The sequence below is a fragment of the Erinaceus europaeus genome, chromosome 4, assembly GCF_950295315.1.
Source record: "Erinaceus europaeus chromosome 4, mEriEur2.1, whole genome shotgun sequence".
NCBI classification, from domain to species: Eukaryota; Metazoa; Chordata; class Mammalia; order Eulipotyphla; family Erinaceidae; genus Erinaceus; species Erinaceus europaeus.
The window spans coordinates 26,242,475-26,261,471 of NC_080165.1; the positions used below are offsets into that span (position 1 = coordinate 26,242,475).

Sequence of the window (18,997 nt, forward strand, 5' to 3'; positions counted from 1 at the left end):
GGTGTCTATCTTTTTCTCTCCCTCTCTGTCTTCCCCTCCTCTCACCATTTCTCTCTGACCTATCCAAGAACGACAATAATAACTACAACAATAAAAAAACAAGGGCGACAAAAGGGAATAAATAAATGTAAAAATAAATTTTTTAAAAAAAGATTGACAATTCAAAAGAGTGAGGCCAGGGATGCCGCTCAGTGGTAGAGCACATACTTCACATGTTGACGCCCTAGGCTTGATCCTTGGCACAAAAACCAGAAAATTCAGATGCTCAAAACACAGTGACGTAAAATAAACACAGACCTTGACGGCCCATCATTAGTCTTATTGAAGCCTCAAGTGGGTGATTAGTCACAAGGACCTGGGGTCACTCCCTGTCTATTCTCCCCCAGCCCCGATGCCTCTCATGCTCCTGCACGCTTCTATGAGGTCCATGTAGAGATACTTTGGACACTTACATCAGCCTGGGCTTGTCTTCCGAAGTACATATCAGATGAAATGGCCTTGACATTGCCAAACTTCTTCTGCGCTTCATCCGTACTCTGAACTGGCTCATAGTCTGGCTTACGGCGAGCAGGTCTACAAGCAAAACCAGTCAAAATAGGAGTGACATCAACAAGATGGCAGAAATCATCAAAAAGGCCTGCAGGTGCTACTAAGTACCTGGCAGATTTCACTGAGTATGCTTTGTCTATGGAGTTGCCACAGTCCCACAGAAGTCCCCCTATGCTACACACACATAACACATGCAAGTCCCACCCCCATGGCAAACTTCCTCTGCATCCCACATGCGATGAGTGTGAGTCTTTGCAGAAGTTACGAACACATATAGAAAGCCAGACTAGCATTGCAGGACTGGCAGAAAACAGATAAATATGAACATTTCAGGACACCGTCTTCAGGAAAGTAAACAGAATGCTCTTAGTAATGGATCAGGTTCTGTGTGTCTAAAGAATGCATGCAGCCTTCAAGTAAATCCATCCACAGAAAAGGTCTTCGAGCATCTCAGAACCTTGGCAGGGAGGATTGGGGAAGGATTTCCCACAGCCAGCCCGAAAAAAGCTGGTAGAAAGGACTTCTTTTCTAAATGCAAAGATAACAACATAAGACCCCAAGGAATATGAGAAGTCAAGGAAACATGATACTACAATGGGACTACAATGAACTTCTAGTAACTAATTGCAGAGAACTCTCTGAAGAATAGTTCAAAGCAATTTTTTAAGGAAGTTCAGAAACCTACAAAGACACATATAGACAAAACACAGAAATCAGGGAAACGGCACACAAACAAAACAAGAAGTTCAACAGGAAGGTAGAAATCATTTTAAGAAAGAGCCAAACAGAAACCTTCAAGCTGCAGAATATAGTGACTGAAATGAAATGCAGCAGAGTGTCAACACCAGGCTTGATCAAGCCCTCAGTCTCCATCTGCAGGGGGAAAGCTTCACAAGTGGTGAAGCAGTGTTGCAGGTGTGTCTCTCTCTCTCTCCCTATGACCCCTTCCCTCCTGATTTCTGGCTATCTCTACCCAGTAAATAAATAAATAAATAAATAAATAAATAAATCCAATCAGAAAAACAAAAAGAATGAAGAAAGTGGATATAAATTGTGAGATCCCATCAAGAGAAACAATTTACACACTATGGGAGTCCCAGGAGGGGAAAGAGAAAGAAAGGGGCAGAAAGTACATAAACGGCAGAACACTGCCTTGCTCTCTTTCATGTCTCTCTTTCACTAAAAAAAAATACAAAGGAAGAATTCTGAGACTAAGAGAAAACAAACAAAAACTCATCATATTTAGTGGAAAACCCGTTAAGAGTGGTCTGTGAGCTGGCATACATTGGATAACACATTGGACCCTCAAGCTGGAGGCCCTGAGTTCTATCTCCAGAAACACATGTACCAGAGTGATTGATGTTTGGTTCTTTCTAGTTCTTCTCCTATCTTTCTCACTAATAAACAAAATATTTAAAAAAAAAAGAAAAAAAAAAAAAGAAAACCCATAAGGGTGTTATTAACTATAAATCTTGCGGGTCAGGAAATAGTGGAGATATATTCAAAGTGCTGAACGAGGAAAAGAAAACTGCCAATGAAGAGTAGTTAGCAAAGCTGTTCTCCTGAAATGAGAAGAAAAAATTCTCTAAAGTGATTATCACTAGACCTTACAAGAAATGCTAAAAGAGTTCATTAAGCTGAAATAAAAGGATGCCAGTTAATATTGAGAAAGTATATATGGAAGTTTAAAGGCAAGGATAGTCAAATTTGGTAGTGAGTAAGTCATTTAATTCTAGGATAAAGGTTGAAAGATAAGTTAAAATATAACTATAGTTACAATAATTAGTGGTTATACAATATTGAAGATGTAAACTGTGACATCAAAGATAGAGAATTAAAGGCTAGCCTCGGTGTGACTAGGAAGGAAGAGAAGATGGGAACATGGGAACAAATGGGCAAGTAAATATAAATGTAGACAAATAACCCACATCTCTGACCCTGGGAAAACTGCTGTCGCTTCCAGTGGAGGGAGTGGAGATACCGAACTCTGCTGGTGGGACTGGTGAGGAATTACACCTCTGCTACCTTGTGCTTTTGTAAATCAATATTAAGTAACTAATAAAATTAAAAGAAAATTAAAGGCTAGCAAATGAGCTCACCTACATAATGTATCTTGCTTTGTCATGAAGCATGGCCCCGATCTGAGCCTGAACCCCACTGCACTGAGCGAAGCTTCAGGACAGTTGTGTCTTCCCTTTTCTCTGTCTCTCTATATGAAGTCACCCCTGAGCAGTGAAGTCCCAGTAGTAACAAAAACAAACAAACAAGGTTAGGGAAAAATAGTATATATTAAAATTTTTTTTTCTATAAAACTTCAGTTGTGGTGTTATCAGCTTAAAACAGACCACTAGGGAGTCGGGCAGTAGCGCAGCAGGTTAAACGCAGGTGGCGCAAAGCGCAGGGACCGGCGTGAGGATCCCGGTTCGAGCCCCAGGCTCCCCATCTGCAGAGGAGTCGCTTCACAAGCGGTGAAGCAGGTCTGCAGGTGTCTGTCTTTCTCTCCCCCTGTCTTCCCCTCCTCTCTCCATTTCACTCTGTTCAATCCAACGACCACGACATCAATAACAACAATAATAGCTACAACAATAAAAAACAACAAGGGCAACAAAAGGGAATAAATATATATATATATTTAAATATTTATTTTATTTATTTATTCCCTTTTGTTGCCCTTGTTGTTTTATTGTTGTAGTTATTATTGTTGTTGTTGTCATTGTTGTTGGATAGGACAGAGAGAAATGGAGAGAAGAGGGGAGGACAGAGAGGAGGAGAGAAAGATAGACACCTGCAGACCTGCTTCACCGCCTGTGAAGCGACTCCCCTGCAGGTGGGGAGCCGGGGGCTCGAACCGGGATCCTTAGGCCGGTCCTTGTGCTTTGTGCCACCTGCGCTTAACCAGCTGCGCTACAGCCCGACTCCCGGGAATAAATATTTTTTAAAAACACAGACCACTAAAAAACAAACAAACAGACCACTATAACTAAAAGCTGTTTTATATAAGAATCAAGGTAACCATAAAGCAAAACCCTAGAACAGATACATGAAAGAGATAGAGAAAAGATAGTATAAAACTAAACAAAAACCCATCACATCATAAAGGAAGACAACAAGGAGGGAGGGGGGGAGGGAGGGAGGGAGAGAGAGAGAGAGGGAGAGAGAGAGAGAAGAAAGAAAGGAACCGCCAGAAAGCACTGTTCGTGGCTGTGGACAGTACCCCAATCTGTACAGTGTGTTGTTGTTGTTGTTGTTGTTGTTGTTTGTTTTGCTGTTTGCCACCAGTCACTGGGGCTTGGTGCCGGCACTATGAATCCACTGCTTCTGGTGGGCTTTGATTCTTTTCTTTTTATTTGACAGGGCCGAGAGAAACTGAGAAGGAAGGGGGAGGTAGAGGGAGAGAAAGACAGACACCTGTAGACCTGCCGCACTGCTCGTGGACACCCTGCAAGTGGGGAGTGGGGGTTTCAACCCAGGTCTTTGCTCGTATCCTTGCATTTGGTAATATGTGCACTTAACTGGAGTGCCACTGCCCCCCTTTTTTCTATACATGATGCATATTATCTTTAACTTATAAGCTAAGTAGCATAAGATATTAATAGTAATAATGAAATGAAACCAAAATGTATACTGCAATCATCACAGCAACGTGTATGTGGGCTCTGTCTCTCTTCTGAATTGTCTTATTGTGCAGGAGATTTTGGAACCCTGGCTGACCACGGGTGACTGGATGTGCAGAAAGGGAAACTATACAAGAAGGGGCTCCTGAGATGCAGGGCACTTGAGCGCCCCACTCACAGCAACTGAGAAACCAGCATGGAGGCAGGGTACGGGCAGACACTGGTCCAAGCACACAAACTTCCACTGAGAAGGCGAGTAAAGGCGAGGGCCCAGCTGTGTAGTGCAGTGACTACGGTCACTAAGGGCCGCAGTGGATACCTGGAATTTGCTAAGAAGGCAGAGCCTTAGTGTTCTTGGCACATGTTCTCTCACAAACAAACCAACAGTCAAACAAAGTCAAATTAATTTGGGGTGAGGCAAATGTGTTCTTCATTAATAATGTATGCACACCACATATTAATTTTTAAAAAGTCAATTCCTAGACTATCATAAAAAGATCTCAAGCCACTTTAGAAAGTTTCAACACTCTTAAAAAAAAAAAGTGAACAAATATCCAAATCACAGGGGGCCAGGCAATAGTGCAGTGGCATGAAGTGCAAGGATTGGCGTAAGGATTCTGGTTCAAGCCCCCGGCTCCCCACCTGCAGGGGAGTCGCTTCACAGGTGGTGAAGCAGGTCTGCAGGTGTCTATCTTTCTCTCCTCCTCTCAGTCTTCCCCTCCTCTCTCCATTTCTCTCTGTCCTATCCAACAATGACGACCTCAACAACAATAACTACAAGAATAATGATAAAACAACAAAGGCAACAAAAAGGGAAAAAACGGTCTCCAGGAGCAGTGGATTCATAGTGCGGGCACCGAGCCCAGCGATAACCCTGGAGGCAAAAAACAAAACAGAGCAACAACAACAACAACAGAAAAAACCCAAATATCTAAATCACCTACAATATTTGATGGAATTTTCTGTTTAAAACAGGCCTGTTATTTCACTCTGCAGCTCCATTGACTAATTAGTAAATAATGATGTTTGTTGTTGAAATGCACGAAAGACACTGTCCTATATTATGCAGGACACAAAACAAGGAGAGCGACCATGCATTCCAGTTACCTAGGATAACCCACGGTACATCTGCTGCCCCAATGTGTTAGTGCCCTATTGTACTCGCCAGGCTCCTTTTGAGATAACACATTCTAGTAAACACTCCTTCATTCATAAGTGGATAAACAAACTCAACAACAGAGTGGAACTGACACAAGAGGATTGAGTTTCCAATGTATGCAGAAAAGTTAAAAGGGCAGTTTTTGTATGATTCAATCTGTATAACGCTCTGGGAAAGGCAAATTGTTGAAACACGGAAACAGACCAAGGACCAGAAGACGGCTTGGCAGGTAGAATACATGACTTAAGGTCCTGGGTTCAATCCCCAGCACCTCTTGGGAGCACCATGGGCAGCACTAATGACTTTAGCTCTCTTCCTCTTTCTCAAGAAGACAAACTAAAAACTGGGCTGAGGAGGCAGCCCAGCAGTTTGCTTCTGTGTGAGGCCCTACATCCATTCCTTGGCACTACAGTAAAAAAGACAAAAGACAAAAAGTAAAAAAGAGCAGTTGCCAAGGTGCTGCTCTGCCCTTGGTTTTGGTGGGCGGTATATGGCTATATGTGCTTGTCAGAACTTGTAGAACTGTAAAAAAAAAAAAAAAGTGAATCTGATTGAATAATAATATAAATAATACCTGAAAATATGGGGGGTGGGAGGAGTGAAATCTTTCTTGACTCAGACATCCCTGGTCTATGGAATCAAAAATATCCAGGGCAGAAGCCTAACATCCACAGGTTTTTCAATGGGTCCACACGGGACCCTGAAGTTTAGGTCCAATTTAGAATCACTCTTTCCAAACAGAAAGAACATTCTTGAAATACTAGAACAAAGTTAGTTATGAGTCGTAAGGAACCTCTCAGAGTTGCATGAGTTCACTATTTCCAGTCCCGAGGTCCTGTTGAGCATACCTGTCTGAATAGCCTGTGGCTTTCAGGGCTGTGTCTGTATCTTTGACAGTGTCTTTCTTCCAGAAGGAGTCGGAACTGTCATCCCAGCTAGAGAAAGAACTGCTCCTTATCTCCATGGGCTCGTCATAGTACCTGTATGAAGCACAACAGATCAGTAACTTTGGAGAATCCTTCTGACATCCACCCAGGGGGACTGTGGGAGTCTGTATTTCCCAGGCTCATGTGACATTAGACCAGGAGCAGACCTAAGGTGAGTTACTTCCTCGGCTTTGGAAGTGCTGGGCACACCCAGCTGCTATTTCCCCTGTTGCTATAGCCTTAGGTGGGTGAAACCTCCATCTACCTGGACAATCGCTCTCAGTTGGCTTTAGTAATTGACAGAGAGGACCTCATGGTGTCTGAAGGCCTGGCAGATGTCTGTCACTGCAGTACAAGTTAACCTAGGCCATCTGGATAGCACATGGCAGGCACCTAGTCACTGAGTTACCTTCCACAGGTTACAGATTTCATATTTTTTTTCTTCTTCACTGGGGCTTCACTGCTCCAGGCCAACTTTTTTAGATAAAGAGAGACAGAGGGAGATAGGGAAAGATACCACAACATCTAAGCTTCCTCCATTGCTCCGTGGTTGCGACTTGAACCTGGGTTGTGTTGATGGCACACTACCCAGGCGAGCTACTCTGCCGGCCCAGATCTCACTTTCTCGCAGGCCAGTTCCTTCTTGTTAGGTGGTTGCATGCCATATGTGCTTGTCAGAGCCCGGAGAAGTGGGCCCGGAGAAGTGACCCATCTAAAGTGTTGGGCCCAGAGAAGTGACCCATCTAAAGTGCTGGGCCCGGAGAAGTGACCCATCTAAAGTGTTCCTCATGTTAGAGACACAGCAAATGGACCACAGAACTACAGCTTAAAATGTGAATGATATGGGTGAGGGGAGGGTGGACAGCATAGTGGTTATGCAAACAGACTCTCAGGCCTGAGGCTCCGAAGTCCCAGATTCTCCTGCACACAATAAGCCAGTGCTGAGCAGAGCTCTGGTAAAAAATTAAAAATAAAATAAAATAAATGCCAGTGATGCTAATCAGCCCCCTCCTAGAGTCAGAAAAGCTGTGGAGCTTGTCTTGCTTTCAGGAGCCTGATATACACTTGACCTGTCAGCATCTAGGAGGAGAAGCTGGCGCTCCCTGTCAGTCTCCACCTTCATCAGCCAAGCATCACTGAGAAGGGTATTGCTCAGAGGGCAAGACTGACCACAGCTTCTGGGGCTGTGTAGTGACAGAAAAGTGTGACCAAGAGCAACAGAGTTGCACTGGAACAGGGAAGAGACTGACAGGTAGCAGTAGCTGTGCCTGAATCAACAGTCAACATGCCTTCTCAGAAGCCACCACTCTTAGCAGAGAAAGCAGCCTGGTCACACACACATTCCTTAGCAAGGAGCACAGTTTAAGAAATTCCAGGGGGCCAGGCAGTAGCACAGTGGGTTAAGCGCACGTGGTGCAAAGCACAAGGACTGGCATAAGGATCCCGATTCGAGCCTCCGGCTCCCCACCTGCACGGGAGTCACTTCACAGGCGGTGAAGCAGGTCTGCAGGTGTCTATCTTTCTCTCCCCCTCTCTGCCTTCCCTTCCTCTCTCCATTTCTCTCTGTCCTATCCAACAACGACAACAACAATAACAGTAACAACAACACTGATAAACAAGGAAGGGCAACAAAAGGGAAAGAATGGCCTCCAGGAACAGTGGATTTGTAGTGTAGGCACTGAGCCCCAGCAATAACCCTGGAGGCAAAAAAAGAAAGAAAGGAAAAAAGAAAAGAAACTCCAGTCTTAAACAGATAGGGTGACAGAAGAGAAAGTAGAAGAGACTTTCAAAAGTGTCACCTGGGCAGAAGCACACAGGAAGCCAGGGAGTTAGACAAAGACAGACAGCTGTGTGGCTGTGGAGCCTGCAGTCCAAGCTGAATGTAAGACTGAGTACAGCAGGAGCCTCTAAGAGCCTCTAAGAGCAAACAGGCCAGGGCCCAGGTGAGCTAGGAGGCAGGAGTGTGTGTGTGTGGGGGGCTGATGGCAAGAAAAAACACTTCTTGGCAGATGGAAACAAAACAAGAAGAGAGGTAAACCTGCCATTTGCAGCAGCCAGGTGACTTAGTATGACTTTACATGGGAAAAAGAGAGAAAGCAGGACGTCTAGAGCTGACTTTTCTGGCAAAGAAGGTCATGGAGAACAAGTCCCTGGCCTTGTTTCCCCAGGAAGGGAAACACGCAGTGTTCAGAGCAGAGCTGCATGTTAGTTAGAAACTGACTCAACTCTCCTTGTGGCTGGTCAGTGATGGACCCTGGGCTACCAGCTCCGACTGGAAGAAAGAGAAGCAGAGATGTCCCCCACGCTCAGAGAAGACACCGGTGTCTGGAGCTTACATATTTACTGTCACTCTAAGGATATGACAGTCTTCATTAATGTAAGTCAAAGTGCTTTATCCTGGAACATAAAGGTTGTCAGACTTTTTTCCCTCTTGCCCAATCATATTATTTTTCAATGACTTGGACTGGCGGAAAACTAGAAGAGAGAAAGCCATGATGATACTTGGCTCTTGCTGATTAGCCAGAGCCTGTCATGCAGGTTCTAAGCCCTGGCAGCTGGGGTATGGGTTCTCTTACACAATGCAAGGGACACTCAGCAACTCACTGGGGAAAGGCTGCCACCTGTCGGCCTCCAGTTGCCTGCTAGAAGGCTCAGCAAACCGTTCTTGTTTCATCATGTTGTACTCAGCATATACTGTCATTATTTATATTGTGCAGACAATGGAAGTCAATAAAAATAACAAAGATGTAATTGATCTTGTGTTTAAGAGAAACAGCATACTTTGTAGACAACGAGAGCTCCTCAATGAACAGATATGCTGACCTTCCCTCCCAGAGTCGCTGTTTATTGTATCCCAGTTGCGAAAAAACTCACGGTAGCCTGGTAGTAATTACTAATAGTGGTCACCGCCAACAAGCACTAGGAAAGGTGCATCTGTTCCCATCACACAGTCTGTAGGTGACTGTGAACAAAGCACCTACCTCTCTGGCAGAAGCCCCAGCAGGTATGGGTTGTACAAAAACACCATCTGCTCCCTGGCTTCAAACCATAACTGTTTCATAGCAACAAGACTTTTCAGGCTAATTCTTCTGTCTAAGCTTTTGGAGAAAGAGCCCAAGAATTTTGGAAGTTCCAGCAAAGGAAGAGAAAGCCCAGAAGTTTCTCAGGACCCCACCCCACTCCATGGGTAACCTCATCTCTAGTCATTTTTCTTTCTTTTTAATATTTATTTTCCCTTTTGTTGCCCTTGTTGTTTTTTATTGTTGTTGTAGTTATTATTGTTGTTGTTATTGATGTCGCCATTGTTGGATAGGACAGAGAGAAATGGAGAGAGGAGGGGAAGACAGAGAGGGGGAGAGAAAGATAGACACCTGCAGACCTGCTTCACCGCTTGTGAAGTGACTCCCCTGCAGATGGGGAGCCGGGGGCTCGAACTGGGATCCTTACTCAGGTCCTTGCGCTTAGCGCCATGTGCGCTTAACCTGCTGTGCTACCGCCCAACTCCCATCATTTCTCTTTCTATTCTGCTACCAAGCAGCAATACGACTTAACGTGAAAGTTATTTACTTTCTGTGACATGTGATTTGTCACAGAAATCTAGAGTTGTAAGAAATACAGATTTAGGGGAGTCGGGCTGTAGCGCAGCGGGTTAAGCGCAGGTGGCGCAAAGCACAAGGACCGGCATAAGGATGCCGGTTCGAACCCCAGCTCCCCACCTGCAGGGGAGTCGCTTCACAGGCGGTGAAGCAGGTCTGCAGGTGTCTATCTTTCTCTCCTCCTCTCTGTCTTCCCCTCCTCTCTCCATTTCTCTCTGTCCTATCCAACAACGACAACAACAACAATAACAACTATAACAATAAAACAACAAGGGCAACAAAAGGGAATAAATAATAAAATTTAAAAAAAAAGAAAGAAATACAGATTTAGGTAGTCTGGGAAACAGCTCAGCAGGTAGACCACATGACTTCCATGCATGAAACTCTGGACTCGGACCCCAGACTCTGGATTTGATCTCCACCCATGCATCTGTCTCATTCTGTGTCTCTTGATACACAGTTCTCATTAGCCTTCATTCACAGTTCCTGGCTAACAGTTAAGTGGAGGGAGGGAGGGAGGGAGTGGGGCACATAAAGGTATCTCCTTAATAAGGTAGTAAGGTGACTTTTGGGAGTGGTCTACACTTGATCTTAGTCAAAAGACAGAAACAACTGGGGACATTCTAAGGATATGGTCTGGCAATCAACCATGTGACTAGAGGGTGGAATTTCCAATGACTTCCAGGAGCAGAGCCGGCTAGAAGTTAACTCAGTATGATTGTATCATGGGTGCTCAAGTAATGAAGTCTCCCTACAAACACTAAAGGAGGGGCTTGGGAGGGCTTCCGGGCTGGTGGACACAAACGGGCCTGGAGAAAGTGGTGCTCGCAGGAAAGGCAGGGAAGGACTCAGTGCTTTCCCCATATGTAGCCCCAGCTGCACACATACCCCCTTCCAATGCTTTGGTTTTTAGAGGAACGTTTCCATAATTAGTGACTTCAAGTTTAAAATTGCTCTCCTGGCCCTGCATTCAGTGAACTATGGCATTCTCCACGGTCAGTTTCACGCTGGGGCCAGGCAGAACTAATCAGACAGGGACCACCTAGTTTCTGCCCCAGGAGCCCTGCAGCAGGCACTAGTCTCACTAGGAAACCAGACACACACAAACTGTACTTATTCATGTCGTATCCTGTCAACTAGGAACTCCTGAAGCTGGTCTTCTGAAACAAAAGAGTTTGCTGAAAAAACACAGCTATGAAATGTTCCAACAATTGGAACAGGTCTAAATAGCTTAATAGAGAACTTCTGGGTTTTACATACTTCTCCAAATTCACATTTTTTCTTTCTTTTTTTGAAAGATTTTATTCATGAGAAAGATAGGAGGAGAAAGAACCAGACATCACTCTGGCACATGTGCTGCCAGGGACTGAACTCTGGACCTCATGCTTGAGAGTCCAAAGCTTTATCACTGTGCCACCTCCCGGACCACCAAATTCACATTTTAGATAAATACAACTTTCCTGTTAATGACGTTCATAACTTTTGGCTGCTGATGTTACCACACATCTTAATATTAGCAAGTTTTGTCTATTTACAGGTGTTTTGGCAATTTTTATTCAAAGAACACTACTGAGGGGCCAGGTGATGGTACACTCAGCTAAGCACATATGTCTTAATGTGCAAGGACCTAGATTCAACCCCCGCCCCCAGTCCCTACCTACAGGGGAGAAGAAGCTTCACAAGTGGTAAAGCAGTGATTCAGGTCTCTCTCTCTCCCTATTTCCCTTTCAATTTCTGTCTGTATCCAAAATTAAAACATCAAACAAACAAAACAAAGAACACAATTGGCTCTAGTCAGAACATCTAAAAAGAAGTCAATGAGGAGAGAGAAAGAACCAGACATCACTCTGGCACATGTACTGCCAGGGATGAAACTCACGACCTCATGTTCGAGAGTCCAAAGCTTTACCACTGCGCCACCTCCCTGACCACATAAAGTCAATGGCTTTCAATTTACTCAAATGCAAACAAACTCAGAAGTTTGTACTAGATTGATTTTCAAAAATACTTTAAAGATAAAACTTAATGGGATTACCTTGAGCTGGAAGTAAAATATGAGTCTTCATTGTCATCACTATACTTTTTTTTTGGTTTGGCCATGACTGGTGTTTCCTGTTCAATGGTCTGCATATCTGAAGTCACCGAATGTGAAATGCCACTTGAGAAAGCAAGAGAATAAAATTTATCAGTTACTTTATGAAGATACTTGCGTTTACCAAAGAATGAACTTTTTTTTTTTTATTGCCAGGGTTATTTCTGGAGTTCAGTACACTATGAATCCACTGCTCCTGGCAGCCATCCCCCCCCCCCCATTTTGGTTTTTGATAGGACAGAGACAAATTGAGAGGAGTGGGGGAGAGGATAGAGGAGGAAAGAGAAATATAGACACCTGCAGACCTGCTTCACCGCTTATGAAATGTCCCCTGCAGGTGGGAAGTAGAGGAGGGCTTGAACTGGGTCCTTGCACATGGTAATGTGTGTGTTCAACTAGGCGCCACTACTGGCCCCTGATGAACACTTTACACTCTTGACAAAACTAAGTTTGTAGTGGGGTTAAAAACATGAGTAATAAAAATGAATATGTGTGTAAACACATTCTTTTTTTTCCTTTTGGTCTAAATATTGGAAATCACTGGATCTTTGTGAGAACTGCAACCACATAATGACAGTTACATATATCAGCAATACTTGTGGTGGCACCCACTAATGACAAGTTATACTTACTCCCTCTTTTCTAAGAATGCTACTTGTAATTTTTCATGTACTAGTCAATGCTAAAGTAAAGTAGAGCAACGGAAGAAGGGTAGGACTAATGAAAAAACTCACTTCTGAAGTTGAAATAGGAAAACACAAGCATGATTAGCAGAGTTTTAATTTAAATTACAAAATTCCAGTCAGAGTCTCACATACCTTCTAGAACTCCCAAATCCCATGCCCAGTCTTTCGGATTCAATCCTTTTTTGGCCACTCAAGTTCATCTTTTCATCTTTCTTCATTTGAATCTCAAGATCCTTATAGGCTAATCGTAATGATGTAACACTGCCAGAAAAACCAGGTGCTCCTTAAGTTAATTTTACTTCTGTATTCACAAGTTAAAGTAATAAGCAATAGTAAACATGGCATTTCAAGTTTTAGCTTCATGCTGTTTACCAGAATTAATATTTCTAAGAACATATTTTTCTTTCTTTTGAGCAGACGCTCAGAAAGTATGAATGAGTCCAAAGTTGGATACTGCTGTACATGCATCACTGTCCTGCCTTATATGACCTGTTATCACATAGTCTAGACTACCAACCGTCATATAACAGCGTAATATGCAAGAAAATAATTATTCTTCAGAGGACCTAGTGGGGGTTGTATTGTTATATGGGAAACTGGGAATGTTATGCATGTACAAACTATTGTACTTACTGTTGAATGTAAAACATTAATTCCCCAATAAAGAAATAAAACAATAAAAAAAGAAAATAATTATTCTTATATAGAAAATGAAGACAGAGCTTCTCACTCGGACTAGTATTTCTTCACACTTCCACGGTGCATGTCAAAAGCATAAGGTTAGTCTCTTTGGCTTCAGATACATTTATATATATGGGTGCGGGGTAGACAACATAATGTTTATGCAAAGAGACAGACTCTCACGCCTGAGGCTCCAATGTCCCAGGTTCAATTCCCTGTACTGCCATAAACCAGAGCTGAGCAGTGCTCTGGTTAAAAAAAAAAAAAGTAAGTAAATAAAAGAAAAGAGAGGAAAACTTTAAATAAAGAATTATATATGAACCTGACTTTATGAATAGGTAAGTTAAGGAGGAGGAGCTACTTAATTGCAAAAGTGTTTTTCAGTTTACAAGAAAATTCCCACAGGGTTTCTACATAACCAGCCTTCTGAGAGTGTCTTTTGTTTGTTTGTTTTTCTATTTAATTATTTATTTTATTGAGGGGATTAACGCTTTACAGTATAGTCATTGTCACATGCATATAATTTCATTATGCACCTGGCCCCACAGCTTTCTTCCACTCCTCCCCCGCACCTTCCCCAGAGTTCCTTGCTGAGATGCAGCACTCCATGTCCAGTCCATATTTCACTTTGTTGTCTCCCTCCCTGTCCCTAGTTATTAGGTCCCACTTATAAGTGAGATTATTCAGTATTGGTCTTCTCGCTTAACATGATGTCTCCCAGTTCCACCCAAGATGATGCAAAGAGGGTGTTTTTAAATGTAGTTATTCTTCAGCTAGTAATTTCTTTGGCATTAACAGTCAGAAGCTGGTCATCTGTTTATCAAATACCTGTTTTGAATACGACACCAAGAGGCTAGAAGAATGTGTAAAACACTGTCCTTTACCTTTAGATTTCTGAAAGTGCTATAAGTCCTTAGGCAAAAGGAGCCCTAGCAAGATGGAGGGCTTGAAGAGGCTGGCTAAGATGAAAGACTAGGAAGAGGCTGGCCTCATCTTCCCCCAACCCTGGCCGCCCACAACAAAATAACACAATTCCATATAGGCAGTCCTGCACCCAGGGAGTTGCTCAGTGGGTGCAGCACTTGCAGAAGATTTAAAAAATATTTTATTTTATTTATCATTTTTTTGTAGTTATTATTGATGTCTTTGTTGGATAGGATAGAGAGAAATGGAGGGAGGAGGGGAAGAAAGAGGGGGGAGAGAAAGATAGACACCTGCAGACCTGAGTCACCGTGAAGTGACTCCCCTGCAGGTGGGGAGCCAGGGGCTCAAACCGGGGTCCTTATGCTGGTCCTTGCACTTCGCACCACATGCACTTAACCCGCTGCGCTACCGCCCGACTCCCAAAATATTTTATTTACTTATTATTGACTAGATAAGAGAAATTGAGAGGGGAAGGGAAGATAAAAAGGGAAAGAGACAGATACCTGCAGCCCTGGCTTCAACCACTTATGAAACATTACCTCTACAGGTGGGGACCAGGGGATTGAACCTGGGTCCTTATGCACTGTAATGTGTGAGCTTAACTAGATGTGCCACCATCAGGCCCCAATGCTTGCTTGCTTGCTTGCTTGCTTGCTTTCTTTCTTTCTTTTTATTGTTGTAGTTATTATTGTTGTTGTTATTGATGTCATTGTTGTTGGATAGGACAGAGAGAAATGGAAAGAGATGGGGAAGACAAGAGAGTGGGAGAGAAAGATAGACACCTGCAGACTTGCTTGACCGCCTGTGAAGCGACTCCCCCTGCAGGTGGGGAGCCAGGGGATCAAATCGGGATCCTTATGCTGGTCCTTGTGCTTTGTGCCACATGCACTTAACCTGCTGCACTACTGCCTGGCTCCTGCCGCAATGTTTTCTTGTGAGTATCAGAGTCCTGGTGTGCAGAGGCAGTACAGAGCTAGGGCACAGGGTGCATCAGCTCTGAACAATGCCAAGGGAGTTATAATAACTGAAAAGTTATATATTAACCATATACATTGCCCTTCATTAATTATGAATAGAAACATTTAATATTTCAATCTTCGATGCTATTTCCTTTTCTTTTTTAAATATTTATTTATTCCCTTTTGTTGTCCTTCTTGTTTTATTGTTGTAGTTATTATTGTTGTTGATATTGATGTTGTCATTGTTGGATAGGACAGAGAGAAATGGAGAGAGGAGGGGAAGACACAGAGGGGGAGAGAAAGAGAGACACCTGCAGACCTGCTTTACCACTTGTGAAGCGACTACCCTGCAGGTGGGGAGCTGGGGGCTTGAACCAGGATCCTTCAGGTACTTGTGCTTTGCACCACCTGCACGTAACTTGATGCGCTACCACCCGAATCCCTGTATTTCTTTTTTTTAAGAGTTCAAGAGGACCTTTTTTTAAAAAAAAAAACTTTAAAAATAAATAAATAAACAAACAAAAAAACCCTTTAATCTCACAAATGTAAATGTTGATTTACAGGATTTTTGTTGTCATAAGGGTACATTTTCCCAATTTTAAAAAATAAGCATTATGCTATCTCCCTGCCTCTTTTTTTTAAATGCAGTATCAGGTATTGAAGCTGGGGCATTACACATGTAGCATGCATTCCACCACTGGGCCACTTCTTCAGTCCTAATCATCTGAATTTAATTTTCACTTCTCCCAGGGTAAAAAACCTGGCTTAGTGAAAAAGAAAGAAAGGGAAGTCTGTGACAATTCAAAACAAATTTTACAGGAAGGATTTTGAATCATATTGTACGGTGAGTGCTGCCCTCTATGTTCTGTAAGCTAAATGACAGTAAGCAGAAACTCAATTCTTAATTAAGTATCTGGGTTTATCATAGAAAACCCACCAAACAAACCAGTGGTGTGAATAGAACCGACAGAGCATTCATTCTGTCTGGTTCTTTAAAGAGAAGGAGTTGGTTTAGTTAGCATTATGCTAATCTGTGAGACAATCGCAGGAAATACATTTTCTTTGTTAGGCAGTCTGCAGCAACTCCAGCTGAAACTGGTAAGATACACAAGAAACTAAGACAGGCAGGCGGCCTTTCCTTTCTTCTCTTCTCTCCTGTGATTCCCTATACCCAGTCTCCAGCACTTTTCATTTGATAGACATCTTCTTTATCTGGTGTAGTTTCAGATGTTTTGCAACAACTGATGAGACTGTACACATAAAAGATACCCTCAGTTCTCTTTTGGGTCCAGCACAAAGAAAGCTTTCACTGTTTCTACTTTGGTTCTAAAACCTCAACTACTGACTTACAGACACTTCCTTGGCCTCTCTGCCCTGAGCAGCACTACCAAACTCATTTTCAATACATCTTTAAAAAAATTGTTTTATTTATTATTGAATAGAGACAAAAACTGAGAGGGGAGAGATAGAGAGGGAGAGAGACAGAGACAGCTGCAACCCTGCTTCATCACTCGTGAAGCTTTCCCCCTGCAAGTGGGAACCAGAGGCTTGAACCCAGGTCCTGGAACCCGGGACCAGAGGCCTAAATCTGCTTAACCAGGTGCACCACTGCCTGGCTCCCCCCCAACTCATTTTTTTCAAAGCATCCCCTTGTCACCACAAGCCTCTCAGGTGAAATGTTAAATGACCGGACTTACTTTAGGGTTCTTCAAATGATTACCCTAACTTCTCTAAATCAGGCAGGTTCTTACTGTACGATTGTGCTAATTCTGTCAACTTTGTTTCACTTTTAACCGTCTTTTAAAATATTTGTTTATTTCATTTTAAATTTTTTAATATTTATTTATTTATTCCCTTTTGTTGCCCTTGTTGTTTTATTGTTACTGATGTTGTTGTTGGATAGAACAGAGAGAAATGGAGAGAGGAGGGGAAGACAGAGAGGGGGAGAGAAAGACACCTGCAGACCTGCTTCACCGCCTGTGAAGCGACTCCCCTGCAGGTGGGGAGCCGGGCTCGAACCAGAATCCTTTCACCGGTCCTTGCGCTTTGTGCCACCTGCGCTTAACCCGCTGTGCTACCGCCCAACTCCCAGTATTTGTTTATTTTTATTTATTTACTTTAGATAGACAGAAATTGAGTGGGATGGGGGAGATAAGAGAGACTTGCAGCATTGTTTCAAGCTCTTGAAGCTTCCCCCTGCAGATGGGGACTGGGGGCTTGAACTTAGGTCCTCAGGCACTGTAATGTGTGTGCTTAACCAGGTGCATTACCAGCTGACTCCAAAAGATTTATCAGTGAGAGAGAGCCAGCCAGCCAGCCAGCCAGAGAGGAGCGCAGACCACCACTCTTGCATATGTGATGTGGGGATGGAGCTCGGGACAAAGTGCATGCAGGCCTGCACTCTATGCTTCATTCTCTTGAACCCTTGCCCCCTTCCTGAGCAGATGTGAATCAGAGTCCCCACCAAGATCAGGCCTACTAAAGCCTTTCACCAGCCACACTTTCAGTGGGTTTCACAATATAAATCACATGAATCATACAATTCAATTTTAGTTGTTCCCCCCCCCCCCCAGCACTGCTAACTTCTAATGGTGCTGGGGATTAAACCTGAAACCTTTGGTGCCTCAGGCATGAAGCTCTTTCTGCATAAACACTCTGTTATCTCCCCAGTTTAATACAATTCAACCTTTGACAGCATTCAACTCAGTGATTTTCAGCATTTAGATGCCACACCACCACCACCATCACCATGAAATTCCAGAAAACCCCCAGCAGCTCATAAAGAAACCCTATACCCATGGACTGTCAGTGTCTAACCTCTGAACCCCACTGCCACCCCTTCCACTCCCAGATCCTGCAACCACTAGTCTGCTTCTTGTTTCTAAAGATTTGACCAGCCTGAAAGTCTCCTGTATAGTGAATCATGTAATCTATGGCCTTTTGTGAATGGCTTCCTAAGCATAAAGGCTTTAAAGATTTATCTATGTTGTAGCAAGTCCCAGTACTTAATTACTTTTTCATATCTGAGTAATATTCCATTGTATGGAGATATCACATAACATTTATAACCCAGTTATACTCACATTGATTCATCTTTTGATGCGGCCCTGGCCTGGTCTTCCTGTTCCTTCCTTTTATCTACGGCTTGAGCTTGTTTTTCAATTTCATTAAAGCTCATATTCTCCAGTTTCTGGGCTCCCAAACTTCCTTTTTTGGCCCCAAGCTGGAAGACAGGCAGGAAAATAGATACCAAAACTGTTTGAAAACTTTTGCAATAGCGACTGAGGCTTATTACTTGCCAGGCACCATAATAAGTGCATTACATTTGTTTTCTCATTCAGTCCTCACAAAGCCATAAAGTTGGCATTAGCATTCCAGCTGACAGAAGTGCAACTGAAGCTCACGGGAATTAAGTGACATGGTCAAGACCACACAGCTAGTGAATGACTAAGCCAGGATTTGAACCCTGGCGTCTGACCCTGGCGTCTGCACGCAGAGTAGGGGTTTGGAAAAGAGTTCCAGTATCTGAAAGTTCAAAGATGTCTACCCTTCAAGCTTCACAAGACAGCACTGCTGACAGAAACATAAACATGGAGCCACTCCGTGGTGCACCTGGTTAAGCACATGCATTACAGAGTACAAGGACCCAGTTTCAAGCCCTTGGCTCCCACCTGCAGGGGGAAAGGTTCACACATGGTGAAGCAGGACTCCAGGTGTCTCTCTGTCTCTCTTCCTCCCCTCTCAATGTCCCTATGTCTCTATCCAATAATAATAAATAAATAAATAAGATTGAAAAAAAAGTCTTCTCAGC

At 43.3% G+C, this 18,997-nt stretch overlaps 1 protein-coding gene across 1 annotated transcript in view; it reads right to left on the minus strand.

Annotated features, from left to right (window-relative positions):
• Positions 1-18,997, minus strand: part of ARFGAP3 (ADP ribosylation factor GTPase activating protein 3) — a 47,624-nt gene that overhangs the window by 5,263 nt on the left and 23,364 nt on the right. Inside the window, exons 9-13 of the mRNA XM_060190783.1 lie at positions 18,270-18,409; positions 12,755-12,883; positions 11,880-12,002; positions 6,171-6,302; positions 426-573 (exon numbers count right to left, since the gene is read on the minus strand). Of these exons, the coding sequence (XP_060046766.1) occupies positions 426-573; positions 6,171-6,302; positions 11,880-12,002; positions 12,755-12,883; positions 18,270-18,409 (672 nt within the window). The remainder of the gene's footprint in view (positions 1-425; positions 574-6,170; positions 6,303-11,879; positions 12,003-12,754; positions 12,884-18,269; positions 18,410-18,997) is intronic.